Genomic DNA, 21182 nt, shown 5'->3' on the forward strand with positions numbered 1-21182 from the left:
CTGTCATGTGTAATTAAAAAGCAATTAAAAAATTAACTTCTTTGTGGGTCTGGGAAGGGGATGGCACAAAGGGGCAGGGATTGGCAGGATCAAAATCCAATTGGGGGTGTGCCAGCAGGGACCTACGGAAGCCTGCTCCGAGGATGCTGAGAAGCTGGAAAGGCCCAACTGGATGTCGGGGGGCTGGGGCTGGAGGGAGAGCAAGCGGGAGTGGGGCCAGGAAAGTCATCAAGGGAAAGCATGAACATTCGGGGGCTGGGGAAAGGAAAAAACTCCACCTACGAAGCAAACACAGCAGCCGTCAGGGTGAGAGAAGCCGATGGTTGTAGTTACTGTCTCTGAAACCATGGCTGCCAAGTTCTTGGAGAAAGGAGAAGATGACCAGATGCTGCAGAGCCAGGCGGTTGGCACCATCTCCCTGGTCAGCAATCTCGCTTGCTGCCTGTGGCTCAGCCCTACTTGTGGAAATCCTCCTGTCCCCCACCAGCCCAGGACCAGCCCTGTGGATTGAGAGCTGACCCTTGAGGAAGCAATTTTAACTTCTGCAAAACTAGAGGCAGCTTGTAGGGGTCCAGAGAAGAAAGGAGACAGGGAGGAAAGGGGAGCCACAGGGATCTGAATGCTTCCAGGAGAAAGTGGAACAGACGTAAAATGGAACTGCAGTGAGAACTTGACTTCTGCCAGTGTTTGGAGAAAAGCCTGGGGAAGCAGGGAGCTGGACTTTGCAGATGGAGGATCAGTCACTCATCCTGGGACAGAGAAGGGAAGTGAAGAAGACAGTGAGAAGACAGGTACTGTGGGTTGTGATTTTCTTGTTGAAAAAAAGAAAGAGGAGCAGAATAAGGGGGAGGAAGTGGGAAGAGGGGCATGGGAGCCCGAGGGGAACAGGTATTTGGGGAGATGAAGGCAATCCCTGAGACTGAGAGCTCTCGAAAGTCAGAAAGCACTCAGTGGCAACTGAAGGATGACCAAGAAGTCACATTCTGTGGTTTTTCTGCAGCAATGTCATGCTGGGGAATAAAAGTAGAAACCCAAGTAGGGGTGACCAAGAAGTGGGTTTAGGGGGGAAAAAAAGTTCTGAGGGTGGGGGCAAAGTTAAAATGGCAGTTAGGTCCAGATTGGATTGTGAGTCTTTGAGGGCCATTTGGAATCTGGCATAAAGACAATGCCAGTCAAATAAGAATTAAAAAAAAATGATGCTCAAATCTCCATTTGGATTTAGGTGAGGTGTGTGGTTCTGTAGTGGCAAATACATAGGAAGTATGAAGTTACTGGTCTTGGAGGGAGATGGTTCCAAAGATGATATGGCGGCTGGGGTATTTTCTGAGAGAATGTAACTGGCACCCTCAATGATATCTGGTGTAAACTCATCATGGATTGTTTCAAACGAGCAGTATCTGTCATTGTCATTAGGATGGAAGAATTATTTGGGAAGGGACCTGGCATTTTATGTTCCTATTTTGTGCATAGAAAGGGGTTGAATATGGAACAGGTATTCTGTAAATACTCAGATTTGATTGAATGCCTTGCTCATGGGTGTTCTGATGGTGGCTAGCCCAGGGAGCTGACTGGAATTCTCTTTCCATGATGTACAGGGTTCCACTTCATCAGGGCAGGGTAGGTCCATGCCGGCCATGGGTGGGAACACTTCATGTGGCAATTGGAATCTTCATAGACAGATCAGGAGAGAAAGCTATCTTATTGACAAATCACACTGAAAGCCCACAGCTCAGAGAGTCCTTTAATCTGCCAATGAAGACCTGAGGATGGTTGAATTGTACAAACCGAAGTTATCTGGAACACCCCTATCAGCGTCATTGGGGAGGAGCCTGGTTTCTCACCAGCAATGATGGTCTCCATCCTGATTCTGGACAGTGTATGAATCCCAAGCAGGACATTATGGGAGTTAGTTGGGAAAATCAGTGATGCGTGAATCATAGAGAGCTCAATGGCCCACCATCCCTGCATTGATCAGAGAGCTCAGCATAGAGAAGGGGGAAAGAGGGAAGAAAGTCCATGGCCACCAGTAACCGAAGCTGAAGGCACGGTTACTGGTCACTTCCTAACTGTTCATTATTTTAATCCAAATGTTCCCAGCTCGGTCAGAGTTTATATTCTCCAATATCAAAACAAACATGGGCAGATGTGGTAACCTCTGTAGCCCGAGTGAGGAGAGGCTTCCAGAAGCTGCTTTCAGAAACACCGACAAATATTTGCCAAGGGCAGACACTGTGTTTCTGCAGGTGGTGGCAAGGCAATTGTCAAAGTTTCCAGGAAGCCTTAGAACAGCCGGAGAGCTGTGCAGCCCCAGCCCTGGCTCCCATACCAAGCAAGCGTGCAAGAGATTAAATATTTATCTATTGTCCTGTCCACCTCAATAAAACATCACACTCTTTAAAGTGATTGCCTTAATGACATTATTGTGTCTTGGAATGCCGCCCTGGGCTCACCAATCTCATCCGAAGATGTGGAAACATGAAAATCGATAAAAAGAAATGAAAAGTCTGTTTCATTGATAAATGTTATTTATCTTAATCATCGGCACCTCTCAGAATCCCCTAAGTGCTGTTTCAAACACCAGCCTCAAAACCAGTGCCCATGTGCATGTGGAAGATTTAGGGGCACTGAGACAGGACTACACACTGCTCAGGCTGTGGGGGCCATCAAGGAGAAGCGTCTTCTGGGACAGGCACCCACTAAGCTGGTTTCCAATGAAGGAGCTCTCAAGTAGGGATTCCCAAGGATACTTCTGGCATTTCAAAACTCCCAGTAAAAATAATAAACCTACCTATGAAAGATGTTTCACAAGATACTCTGAAGTGACCCCCATTTGGTAGACTTTATATAATGTGGTAGCATTATAATGATTATAAGTAATGCTGGTTAGTAATTAGCATGAACTTGGAGGCTTATACAGTCAGCTTCCATGTTCATGGGTTCTGCATACGTAGATTCAACCAAAGCCTGGTTGAAAATATGCAGGAAAAAATTGTGTCCATACTGCACATTGTACAGACTTTTTTTTCCTTGTTATTCCCTAAACAATAGAGCATAACAACTATTTATTTAATGTTTACATTGTACTAAGTATTATGAGAAATCCTGAGGTGATTTAAAGTATAGAGAGGATGTATATAAGGTTATATGCAAATACTCTGCCATTTTATATCAGGAACTTGAGCCTTTGCAGATTTTGGTACCTGCAAGTGGTCCTGGAATCAATTCCCTGAGGATACCAAGGGACCAGTGTGCCTTGTCCCACACATGGACTGGAAGGCCGCATTCCCTGAGCCCGCCATGGTATCCACGTGGGGATGAAGCCGAGAGGCCGGAAGCACTGGTCTCCATGGGTCACGTTCTGGCCTGGTAGTCTTCCTCTCTCCTTTATTTCACATGTTTCATCCAGTCTCTCTGGTTCCCTTAGCTCTGCTCAGAGGACAACACTTTTGGGGGCCCGGGGTAGTGGTCAGGGTTGGCCTGAAAGCTGCTGCCATTCCTGCAGGCTCATCTCCTCTCCTGGTCTCTGTTGCTGTCCAGCCATGACCATGGTCTGGAGAGAGGACAGTCCCAGACCTCCACGCTGCTCACACAGCCTGCCTTAGGGTCCTGACACAGTGGGGAGGTTTTAAGCATAAGCTTTCCCCATTTTTCTTATAAAAATCTGCGCTTCTTCGGTAACACTAATGCTACCTTGTGCGCTCTTTCTGCCCTTCCTCCAGGGCACCGAGCCTTTTCCCGTCCTGGGACACTCGCTCAGGCTGTGCCTCTGCATGGCGGGCTCTTCAGTCATGAGGCTCCGGGACTTGGGTGTTATTTCTTAAATGTCAGTTTGCCAGATCTCTGTCTTGATCTCAAAATCTAGATTAGGCCTCTTTTATAGTTTTTAGTACAGTTGTCGCTTTGTGTCCATAGGGGACGGGTTTCAGGATCACATGCAGACAACTAAATCTGCAGATGCTCAGGTCCCTTATATAAAACAGTGTCATATTTGCATATAACCTGTACATTCCTCCCCTAGTCTTACAAATCCTCTCTAGCTTAATTATAATGCCTAATATAATGTAGATGCTATGTGAATAGTAGTTATGCTCTATTTTTTAGGGAATAATGAAAAAAAAGTCTGGACCAGTTCAATACAGATCCTATTTAAAATAACTTTTTTTTTTTTTTTTTTTTTCCCCCAGTTCAGGCTTGGTCGAGTCTGTGGATGCGGAACCCATGGATACAGAGCAGACTGTTCTCCTCCATAGTGGTGATCACGATGTGTAACTAACACTGATGCTTTTGTGTGTGTGTGTCCTCTCCTCTAGACTGTGAGTGCTCATTCAGTACGTACTTGGTGAATATAAGGCTGACGGGCTGAATGGATGGACGAATTCCACAGAGCACACTTCCAAGAAATTTCTTAGGGGCAAATGGGTCCTGCAGTCGTTTGGGACCCAGTGTATTCTGTCTTCCATTAGGGGTGCTGATATTCACTAGTGTAGGAAACCCCAAGATGGGCTCTAGTTAGTTAGAAATCAAAAAACAACAAAAAGCTTAATCTAGTTTAATTTTCTTAGCTTTATGTTCCCAAACTTATTGAGCACGACATCTTCCCCTCCCATCTATTAATATCCTACAGAATGTACTTGAAGAGATGCTGCCCTGGCAGCTTCTGACCTGGAAGCTACAAATTCTCAGGACGGTCAGGTATGGTTCTGGGGTGCAGGCACAGCTGCATTGCTGGCTTGAACACATTTGCACACAGTCATGTGGGTCACCACTGTGGCAGGAAGGCCAGGGCAGCAGCAAATTTTAGAGCTGGGCTAATATTTGGGTTAAGAAAAAAAAAAAAAAAAAAACAGTAGAAACTTGATGTCCCTGCAAATTATCTTTGCAGTTACAACTGTGCATAACTCATACTAACCTGTCTTTGAATCTACAAGTATTTGGGAAGTGGGTGTGTGGAGGCGGGACTCTTTTGGGTGAGCAAGACAACCTATTGACCAGCACTGCATCTCAAAGCAGTTCTCTTATTATTGCTATTGTTATTATTTTTGTGGTGCTGGAGATTGAACCCAGGGCCTTGTGCTTGCAAGGAAAGCACTCTACCAACTGAGCTATATCCCCAGCCCCAGTTCTCTTATTCTTACTATTTGCAGCAACTCTTTTGAATTTTTCAATAGAGACCTAAGTGACTTTTATGGAGGAAATTTTATGTAATATTGGAAATAGTGAAAATTTTAGGACATGTTCCTCTTGCATGACTAGATATTACTATAAATGTAGGATTCCAGAAGTGAGGTGAGGCAGTATGAAAGGCAGTGGATCTCAAATTATTTTTGATCATCCCCCATTTAGGGCAAAACTGACTTACCGACTCCATCTAGTCTCATTTTCCAGTGGAAAAATAAATTAGTGCTAATTTTGGGGGAGTGGATTATGTATGCATTTGCTCTAGCACTGGAGTAGAATGATTCACATTGGAACCACAATGTATACATGTTGTAGAGTCTACTTATTGGAAAATTATAGCTGCAGAATACTGTTGATGCAAATAAGCTTCAATATACTCTAGAGGGTTAACCAAGAAACCCACAACAAAATAAACTGATAATGATAAAGCTAAGCTAACAGTAATTCATAATTAAAAAGCACTGATGGCAGTAGTTGAAACCTGCAACTAACTCAAGGCCACACTGATGATGTGCTGATAAAGAAACCTCCTCCCAGGTTTTGGAAATGTCAACTCTATACCTGCACATTGGAAACTGGAGCCTGTGACTGGAGCAGGCAAGCACTGCATGGCTGGCGACTGGACTTCATGCCAAGGGCTAGTAATGTGCAAAAACAAAACCTTAATCCAGTTGCACACGACGAGGCTGGAGGTGTAGCTTAGTGGTTGATCATGTGCTTAGCGTGACTAAGGCCCCAGCACGCCCCCCATTTGTGCACAATGTGCCCAAAGACTTCAAAAATAACATGTTCAGTTCAAGGCCTTTTCCTTCTTTGGGTAGGGTTTTCTTTCTTAACTGAAGCAGACCAGATGTACATTTAGATTTGCAAAGTGTTCAGATTTTCATTTTAAAATGCAAGAGGATTTAATTAATTAATTAATTAATTAATTTTTGGTACCAGGGATTGAACCTAGGTAAGTATTACAACTGAGCTACCTCCCAAGAACTTTTGTTATTTTTAAAATTTGAGACAGGATCTTGCTAAGTTGCTGAGGCTGGCCTTGAACTCTCAATCTTCCTACCTCAGCCTCTCGAGCTGAGTTGCTGGGATTACAGGTGTGTGCTAATGTACCCAGCAAAAGTATTTCTTTTGATACCCAGTGTAAAACAATCTCCAAGATAGACTATGAAGTGAAAAAAAAAAAAAAAAAAAAAAAAACCAAACAAAAAGCAATGTGTATGACAGTATGTATAATAGGCTATTTATATTTTTAAAGAACCCAAAGATTTTATATGCACGTGCATCCTCCATGTACAGGAGCATCTCTGAAGCATGCACAAGAAATGGTTCAACACAGTTGTGTCCACAGAGGACCACGGCTGCTGGGAGAGGAGAGATGGAGACGTGGGCTTTTTGTTAGATACCAGTTCATGCTTTTTAAATCTTGTATTTATGTACTAACTATTAAAAATAATGATGAATTTAAATTAGAAAAGAGGAGGGAAACACAGACTACAGAGGACTGATTTTTTTTTTCCCCCTGTCATAGCATTGGTGATGGAACCCAGGGCCTTGTACATACTAGGCAAGTGCTCTCCCACTGAGCGACACCCCAGCCTCAGTTTCTTTTTTGCAAGAGATGAAGGTTAAATGTGGCTTATTTCGTTCTTTCCTTACTTCCCTTTTTTTTTTTTTTTTTTTTTTTTTCCCATTCCTGGGGATTGAATGTAGGGCCTTGTGCATGCTTAGCATGTGTTCCACCACTGAGCTCCAGCTCCCTGGCTTATTTATTTTCTGATGCTTCTTTCCCACTTCAAAACCATGGTCATGTCTTAAGTAGGCGATTCCAGAATCTAAAGGAAAACGTCTAAGCGAGATGACAGGGTTAGAAACCCAGACCCAAGTCCTGGAATTCTGGGCTGAGGTGAAGACCTGCCCCAAAACATAATTTTCTGATGTAATTCCTATTATTTAAAAATTTGGCAAGTGGTCCCATGTATTGTCATACTGTTTATAAGTAAAATCCCCAAAAGAGGTGTACTTACTAAGGGCACTTGACTGCAACTTGAATATAAGGGAAAAATGACCAAAGAGGAGACAAAATTCGTACAGCAAAGCATGTTTAAATGAATGCATTTCTCTCCTTTCATCCTGCTTTAGTATTGCTCAAGAAGACAAGGCAATTATTTATCTTGACTTGCTACCAGGAATTTAAAAGAGAGTAACAGAAACATTGCACTATTTAGTGCTTGCTAATGAAAAATACGCTATTCCACTAGTTAAGTAAAAAAGAATTGTATTCTTGTACATAAATTGACACAAGACAGTACATTGCCTTTACACCTTGAATGTTCATTATGCTGAGTAACAATTCTTTCTTCAAGCAAAATATCCAAAGAAATACACAGTGTAACTAAATCTCGGGGTTGAGTTACTGCAGATAGACAGTGGAGTAAGCAACAAGGAGAAGGCTGCAGGAATGTCTTGGACAAGTGGGGGGCCGACTTCGGGTGGTAGAGAAACAGATCACAGTGAACTCCTCAAACCCCAGGTGGGCTTGTGCGGTGGTGTAAAGCATGACAAGGCAGTCACACACTCCTAGAGGAGGCCACACAGGCTGGTGTCTATCTGAAGCATTTATGAAAATTGTATAATGAGGATGTAATATCAGCACAAGTGATTACTGCAAGGCCTCAGTCAATTCAAGGGCACAAGTGTTAAGTACCATAAACCACACCTCTCTACCTCTGAGGGTATTTCCCTGTGTGCCAAGTGTGCAAGCATCTCCCCATTTCTTGTTCCCCCTGGTCCTGCCCTCCTGCCCCGCCTTGGCCCCTTTCCTTTTCTGCCAGGACTGAGCAGCAGCCTGGCATGAGCAGAGCTCTATAATTAGGTCCGGTTCACATAGAGGAGATACAAGTAACCACAAGCCCTTGAGTCACCCACGCAAGGAAACTGCTCGGCTTTGGTCTAAATGACTTACATTTTTCCTCGCCTGAATTAGCCGGTAATTACATGTGGGCAGACTTAGCCAGAATGGTCTAAATGATCAATTAGAAAGCAGAAAGGAGTTCCTTTCTTTAAAGTTCAAGGGTCCCTGTTGAAGAGCCCTACTTCCCAAGCGCTGCTTACTCGGGCTTGCGCCCAGCTCTCTGCAGGGCCTGACTATATTGTACATTTGCCTAACGATAATGAATTGAGTACTTATTTTGCAGGAAAATATAGGGCATTTCCATTACATGCAATCAAGCAAAAAGGCTGCAAAATGTGCCACTCCATTAATTCTAAACAGAATCCTTCCCAAATGTCACTGTGAAACCAGAATATGGGGTTATTATAAATCTGAAGGAATTAAGAGTAATTTTCATTTGTACAAAGGATTTGAGGGACATGACTCCTGCCACACACGCACCATTAATTGGGTTAGATTCAATTTGCCAATTTCAGTGTGAATCACCAAGCCCCGACCTAGCCTTCCTCAGTGGTGAGATCAGCGTTTCCCCTCTTCTCGAAGGCTCAGGTGTGAGCGGACACGTGCACGTGCACACACAGAACGCCCAGATTGTTGTTCAAAGAGGAAACACAAATGCCAACTTCTGGAGAGTCCCTCAACCTCCAAGCTCAGTTTCCTCACCTGTAAAAGGGGATTATAAGGCCTTTGCCAATGGAGTTGTGAGGGCTAGTGAAGGTGAACGCGGGAGGCACTTGGTGTGGGCCTGGCATATTTGATGCCTGTTAATGGGAGCCGTGATCTCTGTTTGCGTCTTCTGGGGACTCTGCCGGGGCTGATTCCTGAAGCACACACAGGGAAGTGTGGGCCTGGCACCTGGCTGGGTCCACTCCCCCAGCTCGAGGCTGGGTAGTGCCCATGGCCTGGGAGGTGTGGCTCAGCCCACCAAGATGCTGGTCTTTTCCTTCCTGGCGTCCAGTCCCACTATCTCTGGACAGTCGCTGGGCTTGTGGAGAGCACACAGCAGGGGATGGGGACAAGCAGGGTAAGGCGGTTCCAAGGCTGGTCCAGTCCGCCTGCGGCAAGAGCTGCGGGCAGCGGAAGCGCAGGCCTTCACTCCACGTTCCGGTACTTGGTGAAGAGGTTGTACAGCACTCGCAGCGTGGACTTCAGGTCACAGTTGACGATGTCTGCGGAGAAAACACAAAATGCCCACTGCCTCAGGGGTCCACACACTCCACGGGGGCACTCACTGTCTCCTTCCAGCCACCACTCATCCCTATCTGTCCAGCGTGGGGGTGGCAACCCCAGGGCAGGCAGGTGAGGACGGAGGGACAGAGTGTGCAGTAAGAATTCAAAGCAGGGGACAGTGAGGGGCAGGGCCTGGGTCACAAGGGTCTCAGCTCTCATTAAAGTAAAGCAGTCCAGAGCGAGCAGGCTCTGCCCTGGAAATAGCACCTCCAGATGGGAAGCTGCTGACCATTCCCTAGGGTTTCCCTGTCCCCGGGGCCTTCCTCCCTCTGCCTCTGGCATTCACTACTGTGCCTACTTGGCACAAAAAGGGGATGCTTGGAGCTACAGTGGGAGAGAGGTGGGGTATCAGGCCCCAGGCTGCCTCTCCCTTCGCCAGGGAGGGCCCCAGGTTCCCTAGGAGGCCTGGCAGGAGAACTTAGTCCCACAGATGGGTCTGAAGCACTAGAGGAAACTGGTGTTGGACTGTGCTTTCAGGAGAGTTCCATCAGGGGTTCCCGAGCTTCTAGGTAACCACTTCTTTCCTTCCTTCCTGGAAGAGAAGGCCATACCTGAGCGATGACATAAAGCCATAGGAGCTTGCCAGGCAAAGAAGCGGGCCAAGGGTGGGGGCTGCTTCCTGAGAGGTTTCCAATTGCCAACTGTGGAGCTAAATGATCTGGAAGCTAGAGGGTGAAGACTGGCAGCTGCCAGGCTGGACATGACCCGCTGACACATTTTGTATGGTTCCTTCCTCATCCATCCATCCATCCATCCATCCATCCATCCATCCATCCATCCATCCATCCATCCATTCCATCCATCCATCCATCCATCCATCCATCCATCCATCCATCCATCCATCCATCCATCCATCACCATTCCTTTGGCTGCGCCTCTAACTTTCTGCTGGTCCCTCCACTGTCTCCCTCCCCATGACAAGGTTCCTTCTCTACTGTCATCCCTCTGCATTCCCTCACAGGGCCATGCTTTTACGAATTAAAGCAGAGAAATAGAAAAGGAGCTCTCTGAGGAAGGCACAGAACCTCCATGTCTCCTCTCGCCTCGGTGCCTGCTCCTGCCTGCTCCCACCCAGGCCAGATCCTGCTTACACACCAACCCTGCTCTGTCCCAGCCGAGTCCAGACTTACGCCAAGTTCCCTTATGGAGAGGCCATGGGCGCCCAGGAACCTCTTGAGGCCAGGGGCTCAGTTTCCCTGTCGGCTCTCACGCTGGTTCATCCACGTGTCTGGTCTCCACCTGCAGCCTCATCCTGAACCACTGTCTGCCAGGTAGAATCCTGTGACCACTGGGCTGTTTCCTGTCCTTCCCTGACTGCTTGGTGTTGGTATTTCTTAAAGTTCAAAAAAATTGTTTAATTTGTTCTTTTTAGTTATACATGACAGTGGAATGTATTTTGACATGTTGCATACACGGTATATTTTCCCATTTTTGTGGTTGCGCATGATGTGGAGTCATCTATGAATGTAGAAAGTTCTGTTCAATTCTTTCTACAGTCTTTCCTATTCCCATCCCCTCTTCCTTCCCCTGCACTCTGCCCTGTCCAATCTGGTGAACTTCCTCCACCCCGCTCCTATTGTAGTCAGCATTTGCATATCAGAGAGAACATCTGGCCTTTGATTTTTTGGAATTGGCTTATTTTACTTAGCATGATAGTCTCCAGTTCCATCCATTTACTGGAAAATGCCATAATTTCATTTCTTCCTTATGGCTGGGTAATATTCCATTGTGTATATATATCACATTTTCATTATCCATTCATCTGTTCAAGGGCACCTAGGTTGGTTCCATTGCTAAGCAATTGTGAAGTGAGCTGCTACAAACATTGATGTGGCTATGTCCCTGTAGTATTGCTGATTTTAAATCTTTTGAGTATATACCAAGGAGTGGAATAACTGGATTGGATGGTGGTTCCATTCCTAGTTTTCTGAGGAATCTTCATACTGCTTTCCAGAGTGGTTGCACAAATTTGCAACCCCACCAGCAAAGTATAAGTGTACCTTTTCCTCACATCCTTGCCAGCATTTATTGTTACTTGTGTTCTTGATAATTGCCATTCTGATTGGAGTGAGATGAAATCTCAGTGTAGTTTTAATTTGCATTTCTCTAATTGCTAGAGATGTTGAACATTTTTTTCATATATTTATTGACCAATAATATTTCTTCTTTTGTGAAGTGTTTGTTCAGTTTCTTTGCCCATTTATTGATTGGGTTATTTGTTTGTTTTTGGTGTTAAATTTTTTGAGTTTTTTTTTTATATATCCTTGAGTTTAATTCTCTTGAGGCGCAGGTGGCAAAGATTTTCTCTCATTCTGTAAGCCCTCTTCACGTTCTTGATAGAGCTGTGAAGAAGCTTTTTAGTTTGAATCCATCCTGTTTATTGATTCTTTTTGAAAAAAGTTTTAAAATAACTTTATTTTTAGTTAATTTTTTTAAGGTGGTACTGAGGATCCAACCTAGTGCCTCATACGTGCTAGGCAAGCACTCTACCACTGAGTCACAACCCCAGTTCATTTATTGATTCTTGATTTTATGTTTTGCGCTTTAGGAGTCTTGCTGAGGAATTCTGTTCCTAAGCTGACATTGATGGAGAGTTGGACCTACTTTTTCTTCTATCAGGTGCAGGGTCTCTGGTCTAATGCAAAGGTACTTGATCCACTTTTGAGTTGAGTTTTGTGCGGGGTGAGAGATAGGGGTTAAATTTCATTCTACTATATATGGATTTCCAGTTTTCCCAGCACCATTTCTCCATCGTATGTTTTTGGCACCTTTGTATTGTATGAGAAAACTGTATTTATGTGGGTTTGTCTCTGTGTCTTCTATTCTGTACCATTGGTCTATCTGTCTATTTTGGTGCCAACACCATGCCATTTTTGTTCCTATAGTTCTGTAGTATAGTTTAAGGTCTGGTATTGCAATGCCTCCTGACTCACTCTTCTTGCTAAGTATTACTTTGGCTATTCTGGGTCTCTTATTTTTCCAAATGAATTTCATGATTGCTTTCTCTATTTCTATAAGACAAGACATTGGGATTTTAAGTGGAATTGCATTGAATAATGCTTTTGGTAGTATGGCCATTTTGGTAATATTAATTCTGCCTATCCAAGAAATTGGAAGATCATTGCATCTTCTAAGCTTTTCTTTAATTTTTCCTTAGTGCTCTGTAGTTTTCATTGTAGAGATCTTTCACCTCTTTTGTTAGATTGATTCCCAAGTTTTTTTTTTTTTTTTTTTTTTTTTTGAGGCTATTGTGAATGGGGTAGTCTTCCTAATTTCTCTTTCAGAGGATTCATCACTTATGAATAGAAATGCATTAGATTTATGGGTGTCGATTTTATATCCTGCTATTTTGCTGAATTCATGTATATGTTCTAGAAGTTTTCTGGTAGAATTTTTTGGATCCTCTAAATATAGAATCATGTTTTTGGCAAATAGTGATAGTTTGAGTTCTTCTTTTCCTACTTGTATTCCTTTAATTTCTTTCGTTTGTCTGATTGCTCTGGCAAGAGTTTCAAGGACAATGTTGAATAGAAGTGTAAAAGAGGGCATCCCTGCCTTGTTTCAGTTTTTAGGGGGAATGCTTTCAATGTTTCTCCATTTAGAATGATGTTGGCCATGGGCTTAGCATAGATGGCCTTTCCTATGTTGAGGTATGTTCCTACTATCCCTAGTTTTTCTAGTGTTTTGAACTTAAAGGGGTACTGGTTTTTATCAAATGCTTTTTCTGCATCTGTTGAAATGATCATATGATTCTTAACTTTAAGTCTATTGATGTGATGAATTACATTTATTGATTTCTCATTGTTGAACCAACCTTGCATCCCTGGGATGAACCCCACTTGATCATGGTGCACTAACTTTTTAATGTTTTTGTATGTGATTTGCCAGAATTTTGTTAAGAATTTTTGCATCTATGTTCATCAGGGATATTGGTCTGAAGTTTTCCTTCCTTGATGTGTCTTTGTCTGGTTTGGTATCAGGGTGATACTAGCCTCATGGAATGAATTTGGAAGGGTTCCCTCGTTTTCTACTTTATGGAATAATTTCAGGAGGATTGGAGTTAGTTCTTCATTGACAGTCAGAATTTGGCTGAGAATTCATCTGGCCCTGGGCTTTTCTTTTGTGGTAGGCTATTTTTTTTTTAATTTATTGACCAAAAATTGGTTTTATTATATTATAGGTAGACTTACAAAATAGTCCTATTCAAAATTGTTTTCAAATTTAAAGTTCTTTTTAAAATATAAAAAGTGTATTAAATTGAAATTTAAAAAGTTTATTTAAATTGATTATTTGATACTAAAATTTACATAAGCAGAACAATAATTATTCTTGATGTACTTTTATTTATTGCTGTGTCACTGGTATTTTTTATGAAGAGATTTTTAGTGTTCCTTTTAGTTTTAAAATATAATTTTCCGTAAATTTCTTAAAAGTTGTGTTTTATGATTATATTTGATATCTATACATTCAAATGATTCTTTTTTTGATTAATTGTACACAAATGGGGTACAACTTTTGTTTCTCTGGTTGTACAAGAAGTAGAGTCACACTTTTGTGTAATCATACATGTACACAGGGTAATGATGTTTATCTCATTCTCTTTCCTTCCCCCCTGCCCATCCCCACCCCTCATTTCCCTCTACACAATCCATCCTTTCTCCATTCTTCCCTTGCCTCTCCCTACCCCCTTTATGTATCATTATCCACCTATCAGAGAAATCATTTGGCCTTTGGTTTCTGGGATTGGTTTATTTCACTTAGCATGTATTCTTCAACTCCAACCATTTAGCTGCAAATGCCATAATTTTATTCTTCTTTATGGCTGAATAATATTCCATTGTGTATATATACCACAGTTTCTTTATCCATTCATCAATTGAAGGGCATCAAGGTTGGGTCCACAATCTAGCTATTGCGAACTGAGTTGCTATAAACATTGATGTGGCTATGTCACTGTAGTATGCTGATTTTTAAGTCCTTTGGGTATAGGCCAACGAGTGGGATACCTGGGTCAAATGGTGGTTCCATTCCATGTTTTCTAAGGAATCTCCATACTGCTTTCCAGAGTGACTGGAAATTGGCTGCACCAATTTGCAACCCCACCAGCAATGTATGAGTGTACCTTTATCCCCACATCCTCACCAACACCTATTGTTGCTTGTATTCTTGATAATTGCCATTCTAATTGGGATGAGATGAAATCTTAGGGTAGTTTTGATTTGTATTTCTCTTATTACTAAAGATGTTGAACATTTTTTCAGCAAAATGAAACTAAACCCCTATCTTTCACCCTGAACAAAACTCAACTCAAAATGGATCAAGCACCTTCGAATTAGACCAGAGACCCTGCACCTAATAGAAAAAAAAGTAGATCTTCATCATATTGTCTTAGGACCACACTTCCTTAACATGACTCCCAAAGCACAAGAAATAAAAGCAGGAATCAATAATTGGCATAGATTCAAACTAAAAAGATTTTTCTCAGCAAAGTAAACAATCAACAATGTGAAGAGAGAGCCTACAGAGTTGGAGAAAATCTTTGCCATGCACACTTCAGATAGAGCACTGATCTCCAGGATCTATAAAGAACTCAAAAAACTTTACACCAAGAATACAAATAACCAATCAATAAATGGGTTAAGGAAATGAGGAGACACTTCACAGAAGAAGATCTACAAATAATCAACAGATATATGAAAAAATGTGGTAAGCTTTTTATGGTGTTTTCAATTTCAGTGCTTACATTTTCTATGTCCTCCTGATTCAATTTGGGTAGTCACATGTCTCTAGAAAATGTTGAAGTCTTCAAGATTTTCTATTTTATTAGAGTATACATTTTCAAAATATTTTCTGATTATTATCTGTATTTCAGTAGTGTCTGTTGTGATATTTCCTTTTTCATTGTGAATTTTAGGAATTTGAGTTTTCCCTCTTAGCATGGCTAGGGGTTTATCTATTTTATTTATTTTTTCAAAGACTCAACTCTTTGTTTTGTCAATTTTTTGGATTGTTTCTTTTGTTTCAGTCTCATTGATCTCAACTCTGATTTTAATTATTGCCTGCCTTCTACTATTTTTGGTGTTGATTTGTTCTTCTTTTTCTAGGGTTTTGATATGTAATGTTAGATCATTTATTTGTTGACTTTTTGTTCTTTTAATGAATGAGCTAAATGCAATATACTTTTTCTTAGCACTACCTTCATAGTATCCCAGACATTTTGATATGTTATATCATTATTCTCATTTACCTGTAAGTACTTTTTAAAATTTCATCCCTGACTACTTCTGCTATTCATTGGTCATTCAGTAGTATATTATTTAGTCTCTAGGTGTTAGAGTAGCTTCTATTTTTTATTTTATCATTGATTTCTAATTTCATTCCATTATGATCTGATAGAATGCAAGGTATTCTCTTTTTTGTATTTGATAAGAGTTGCTTTGTGGCCTAAGATATGATCTATTTTAGAGAGGGATCCATGTGTTTCTAAGAAGAAAGTGTATTCAGTCATTGATGGATGAAATAGTCTATATATGTCTATTAAGTCTAAATTATTAATTTTATTTTTTAGTTCTGTAGTTTTTTAATTTAATTTTTGTTTGGAGGAACTATCCAGTGGTGAGAGAGGTGTGTTAAAGTCACCCAGTATTACTGTGTTGTGGTCTATTTGATTCTTGAAGTTGAGAAGGGTTTGTCTGATGTACATAGATGCTTCATTGTTTGGGGCATAAATATTTATGACTCTTATGCTTTGTTGATATATAATTCCCTTAATCAGCATGAAATATCCTTCTTTGTCCTTTCTGATAACTGTGGCTTGAAGTTCACTTCAAGCCTGATCTGATAAGAGGACAGAAATCCCTCGTTTACGGGATCCATGTGAATGATATGTATTTTCCCATCCTTTTACTTTCAGTCTGTGGATGTCTTTGCCTATGAGGCGAATCTCTTGGAGACAGCATATTGTTGGTTCTTACTTTTTAATCCAATCTGCTAGTCTATGTCTTTGATGAATTTAGGCTGTTTACATTTACTGTTATTGAGATATGACTTTTACTCCCTGTCATTTTGATTTATTTCTGATTTTTAATTTGAGTTATTTTCTCCTTTGATTAACTATTCTTCTAGTGTAGTTCCTTTGCTGGTTTTCACTTCTAGTTTTCATTTCTTCTTCATGAAATAGTTTATCGTGTGTGTTTTGTAGTGCAGGTTCTCTAGCTGTGAATTCTTTTAACTTTTGTTTATCATGGAAGGTTTATATTTCATTGTCAATTCTGAAGCTTATTTTTGTAGGTATATTCTTGGCTGGCACCCATTTTCTTTCAGGGCTTGATATATATTATTCCAAGACCTCCTATCTTTGAGGGTCTGGGTTGAGAAATCAGCTGAGATCCAGATTGGTTTTCCTATAAACATGACTTGTTTTTCTTTGGCAGCCTTTAAAAATTCTATCCTTATTCTCCGTGATAGGCATTTTCCATAATAATGTGCCTTGGTGTGTGTCTTGGTGTGGGTTGTAACTTTGTATATTTGGGGTCCTGTAAGCCTCCTGTATCTGATTTTCCATTTCATTTTTTAGGTTTGGGAAATTTTTTGATATTATTTCATTGAAAAGATTGTGCATTCCTTTGGTTTGCATCTCTGAGCCTTCATCTATCCCAATAAATCTTAAATTTGGTCTTCTCAGGTTATACCATATTTTTTGGAAGTTCTAGTCATGGGTTCTTAGCATCTTTTCTCCATGGTCAACTTTATTTTCAAGATTATGTATTTTGTGTTCATTGTCTGAAACTCTGTCTTCCAAGTGGTCTAGTCTGTTGGTGATGCTTTCCATTGAATTTTTAATTTGGTTTATTGACTCCTTCATTTTGAGGATTTCTGCTCAATTTTTATTTAGAATCTCTTATCTCTTTATTGAAGTGATCTTTCACTTCCTGTATTTTCTCTCTGATATCACTCCTTACTTTGTCCTTCACCTCGCATTTTAAACATTTTTATACAAGTCAGACATTAGGAAATGACCCTGGGGGTGGGGGAAAAGGCAGAGGGGGCAACAGTGAGCTCACCAGAGGTGCACTAGGGCCCCAGCAGCAGGCTCCTAGCCAGGCTCCTCTGGCCCTATCCAATCCATTCCACCCAGTGTAGTCTGACCATCAGGCTGTGCAGTGTGAATGCTACATAACCCAGGGCTCTATTACAGACCATGGCAGAAATGGTGCCCCTTGGAGTTGTGCAGCCAACAGTTATTTCACTTGAGGTCCAAAATCTTAACCATGGTTTTGCAAGGGGCAACCTGACCTGGCCTACATTTCCTGCCACACCCCTCCCCATTCATTATGCACCGCTGCCACATTGGCTTCTATTCACTGCCTCCCCTTGAGCTGTGCTCTGTCTCTGCCCATGTGGTTGTAATATCTAGGTTATTCATCCACATGAGCTGGCCACTGATCCTCCTGCAAACTTTGGCTCCAAGCACCAGCAGTTCAGGGAAGCCTTTCCAAAACCCTGCCAGGGGATGGTTCCCTGTTTCATATTGTTAGATCTCCATGTTCTTTCTTCCTAGCGCTCCCTCCAGTTCTCAATCAGTGACTTGCGGGCATATTTGAGCATCTGTCTCTGCCTGAGTCCTGGACTTGAGCAGAGAAAGCCTGCCTCATTTGCTGGGATGCCTGGCCTAAAGTGTGGCAGGTACAGATCCTGCAAGGATGCTCATAGACTCATGAACAAATGTATGCCCAGTGACTTGGGTGCCAAGGAAGAAAATTCTAGGAGGGGCTGAGCAACAGGGCCACATGCTACCAAGAGGAGGAATAGAAACAGGGTGGGTTCACAGGGTCATGACCCAAGCTTGGGAGAGAGTAAGGTCATGAGTGGGTGAAGGTAAAGCATCAGCAGAGAACCAGGAGGCAAGAGGTAGAAGCAAGGGGCAGAGGAAAATAAAAAACAGTGAGGAATTTGGGGCCTGAGGAAAGACAGATATAGAAGGAGGTTGGAGGACTTGTTTTCCCTGAGCCCTTTAAAAGAAAAAAAAATTTTTTTTAAATGGTGCTGGGAATTGAACCCTTATACATGTCAGGCAAGCACTCTACCATTGAGCCACATCTTTAGCTTGTTTTCCCTTTTAAAAAGACAGGTGAATTCTGAGGCTGCTAGAGAAAAAAATATCCAACATGGGAGAACATTCCATGGCCATTTTATTTAATTTTAATGACTGCTAAGGTTTGGATACTACAATTCCATTAACTCTGTGTGACCCAGTTTTCTCACTGGTAAAACTGGGTGATAACTTTTTGAAAAACACCTGGAACATATTAAGGGTTCTTTAAACAGTAATTTCCTGTTTTCCCATTTTCGCTCATTAGTGCAACTATTATGTAGTTGGGCATTGTGTGCACTGCACAACGCCAGGGCTCACCATTCACATGGACTAAGCCCTGCTTCTTAGGAAATCCAAGTTGATTCTTCACCATCACCACCTTCAATACCAGGTGGGCTGGGTGAAGGGGAGACTTCAGAGATGCTGCTTATCTATTCTTGTCAAGAAAGTCAATAGCTGGCCATCCAGGTAGTCCCAGCAGACTAGCAAAGCAGTGTGAGACTGAGCTATCTCAGCTGGGAATGGACAGTGACTCCATGTTATTATATAAACAGCCTGTGTAAAGCCCTGGCCTAGTCAATTGTGTGATTAGCAACTAGTATTGCTGATTGCCTCTGTGCTGGCCTGGGCTCCTGAGAGCAGAGAGGATGATGGACTCCTGTCAGAGCCACCAGCAGAGGCTGTTTAGCTGGTTGGGGCAAAGAGACAAATCAGGCCCAAGGCAGTTTGAGGACAAAACAGCCTCTGGTCAATGACTCTGGCACCCACGGGCATTAGTGATTCTTTTATCTATTTGAGAATCATCCATGTTCAGGCTATCATGGGTATTTTTTTTTCTCCTTTAAAAAAAGTTTTTATTTTTGATTGGCACATAATAATTGTATGTAATTATTGGGTACAGCGTGATGCTGCCATTCAGGTATATATCGTGCAATGATCAAATCGGGGCAGCTAGCAGATCCATCGCCTTAATTATTTATCATTTCTTCGTGGTGAGAACATTGAAAATCCTCTTGTAGTTATTTCAAAATGTACAGTGCATTCTTAACTATCTTCACTCTACTGTGCAGTATAGTATCAGAACTTATTCCCGCTATCTGACAGTAACTTTGTATCCGAGGACCAGCCTCCCCCCAGTCCGTCCTCCCACTACTCCTCAGCCTCTGGTAGCCACCAGTCTACTGTCGATCTCCATGAGATCAACATTTTAAGATTCACATATGTGTGAGATCATGCGGTATGTATCTTTTTGTGCCTGGCTTATTTCACTTAAAATAATGATCTCCAGGTTCATCCACATTGCCACAAATAACAGGCTTTCATCCTTTCTATGACTAACGGTGTTCCATGGTGTATGTGTATACATGGTCTTTATTCATCCACTGATGGACATGTAGGACCTTCTCATTTCCAGGCGATTGTGACTGAGCGTGGGAGTCAACATACTCATTTCACTTCCTTTAGATGGACACCCCCAGTGGACCGCTGGCTCTCACAGCAGTTCTCCGCTTCGTTTTCTGAGGACCCTCTATTCTGATTTCCAGATGGCTGTACCAATTTACATTCCCATCAACAACACATGGGAGTGCCATCTCGGGTCTTCTTGGAATCTTCTGCTGTGTGGGCCTGCTTACCTGTGAGTGGACTGGCAGCCCATGGAGCACATTAACTTCCTATTTCTGCTGTAATAACTATCACAGATCTGGTATCTTAAAATGACACCAATTTATTATCTCAGAGTTTTAGAGGTCAAAAGTCCAAGATTGATTTCTGGGATGCAAAGTGTCATCATGGCTGGTTCCTTTGGAAGGTTCTAGTAGAGACTCCTGCAAACTAACTTTCCCCAGCTTTCTGGGGCAATCTGTGTTCTTTGACTCGTAGCCTTCTTCCATCGGTATCATAAGAGTTTATAATTTCTGCCACTGTTGGTCTCTGTAAACTACCTTCCAGGAAAATGGGAAAGGGGTTGAATAGTTTCCACATACTAGCCATCGACTAAATCCTCCCCAAGTGAGCTGGGCCACCTGGAACCAGGCTGCTATTATGTGCCTGGTTTATCAAAATTGCTTGACAGTCTAGTCCCAGCTCCCAGACTCCTTAAATTTTAGATATTCCATTGGCTGCTGGCTGTCCTAGGGACTTCAATCCTGCCTGGTGCTAGATGACTCCGGGTCCCCACCATCCCGTCATGCTGGGTCTTAACCATATCCCACCCTGAGTCTCCCTGAGTGATGAGAGTGGAGCAGGCCTGTGCACTTGAAGACCTGCAGCCCCAAATTAAAAGCCACCAGCTTCATCCCAGTATTTCAGCTGCTCTGCCAGTCACATACTTGGTGTCTTGCCTTAGCTTACAGTTGTTAGAGAACTAAAAGGTTGTGAAGCCTGGGCTGTGGGAGTCATCGGAGATGCAGAACCCAAGGCTTCTAGGGGAGTTCAAGATCCAACAACATGGTAGAGAATGCATTTTCCTGACCTTGCAAACATTTTACGTGAAAGATGCTCCACCACAGCCAGTCTGATCCAGAGACAAACAATCACCCATGTTGGCACCTTTTGCAAAGTCTGCAGCCTTTACTATGGAATCTTGCTTTCCAGGGAGAAGCCCAGAAACTACAGGGAATGCTGGGAGACACTTCTCACAAAGTACAACTTCATAAAACACCATTTCAATTCCCCTTTACGCACTGCAAATTTTCAGCACAGGCACCATGCCCAGTGTAACAATAA

At 42.3% G+C, this 21182-nt stretch overlaps 1 protein-coding gene across 1 annotated transcript in view; it reads right to left on the reverse strand.

Moving 5' to 3' along the window:
* Window positions 1-7439: 7439 nt before the first annotated feature.
* The window catches only part of PARVA (parvin alpha), a 148650-nt gene continuing 134907 nt past the window's right edge, over window positions 7440-21182 (reverse strand). Inside the window, exon 13 of the mRNA XM_079102728.1 lies at window positions 7440-9300. Coding sequence (XP_078958854.1) covers window positions 9224-9300 — 77 coding nt within the window. The 3' untranslated portion in view covers window positions 7440-9223. The remainder of the gene's footprint in view (window positions 9301-21182) is intronic.

The sequence above is a fragment of the Sciurus vulgaris genome (genome assembly GCF_902686455.1).
Source record: "Sciurus vulgaris genome assembly, chromosome: 11".
NCBI classification, from domain to species: domain Eukaryota; kingdom Metazoa; phylum Chordata; class Mammalia; order Rodentia; family Sciuridae; genus Sciurus; species Sciurus vulgaris.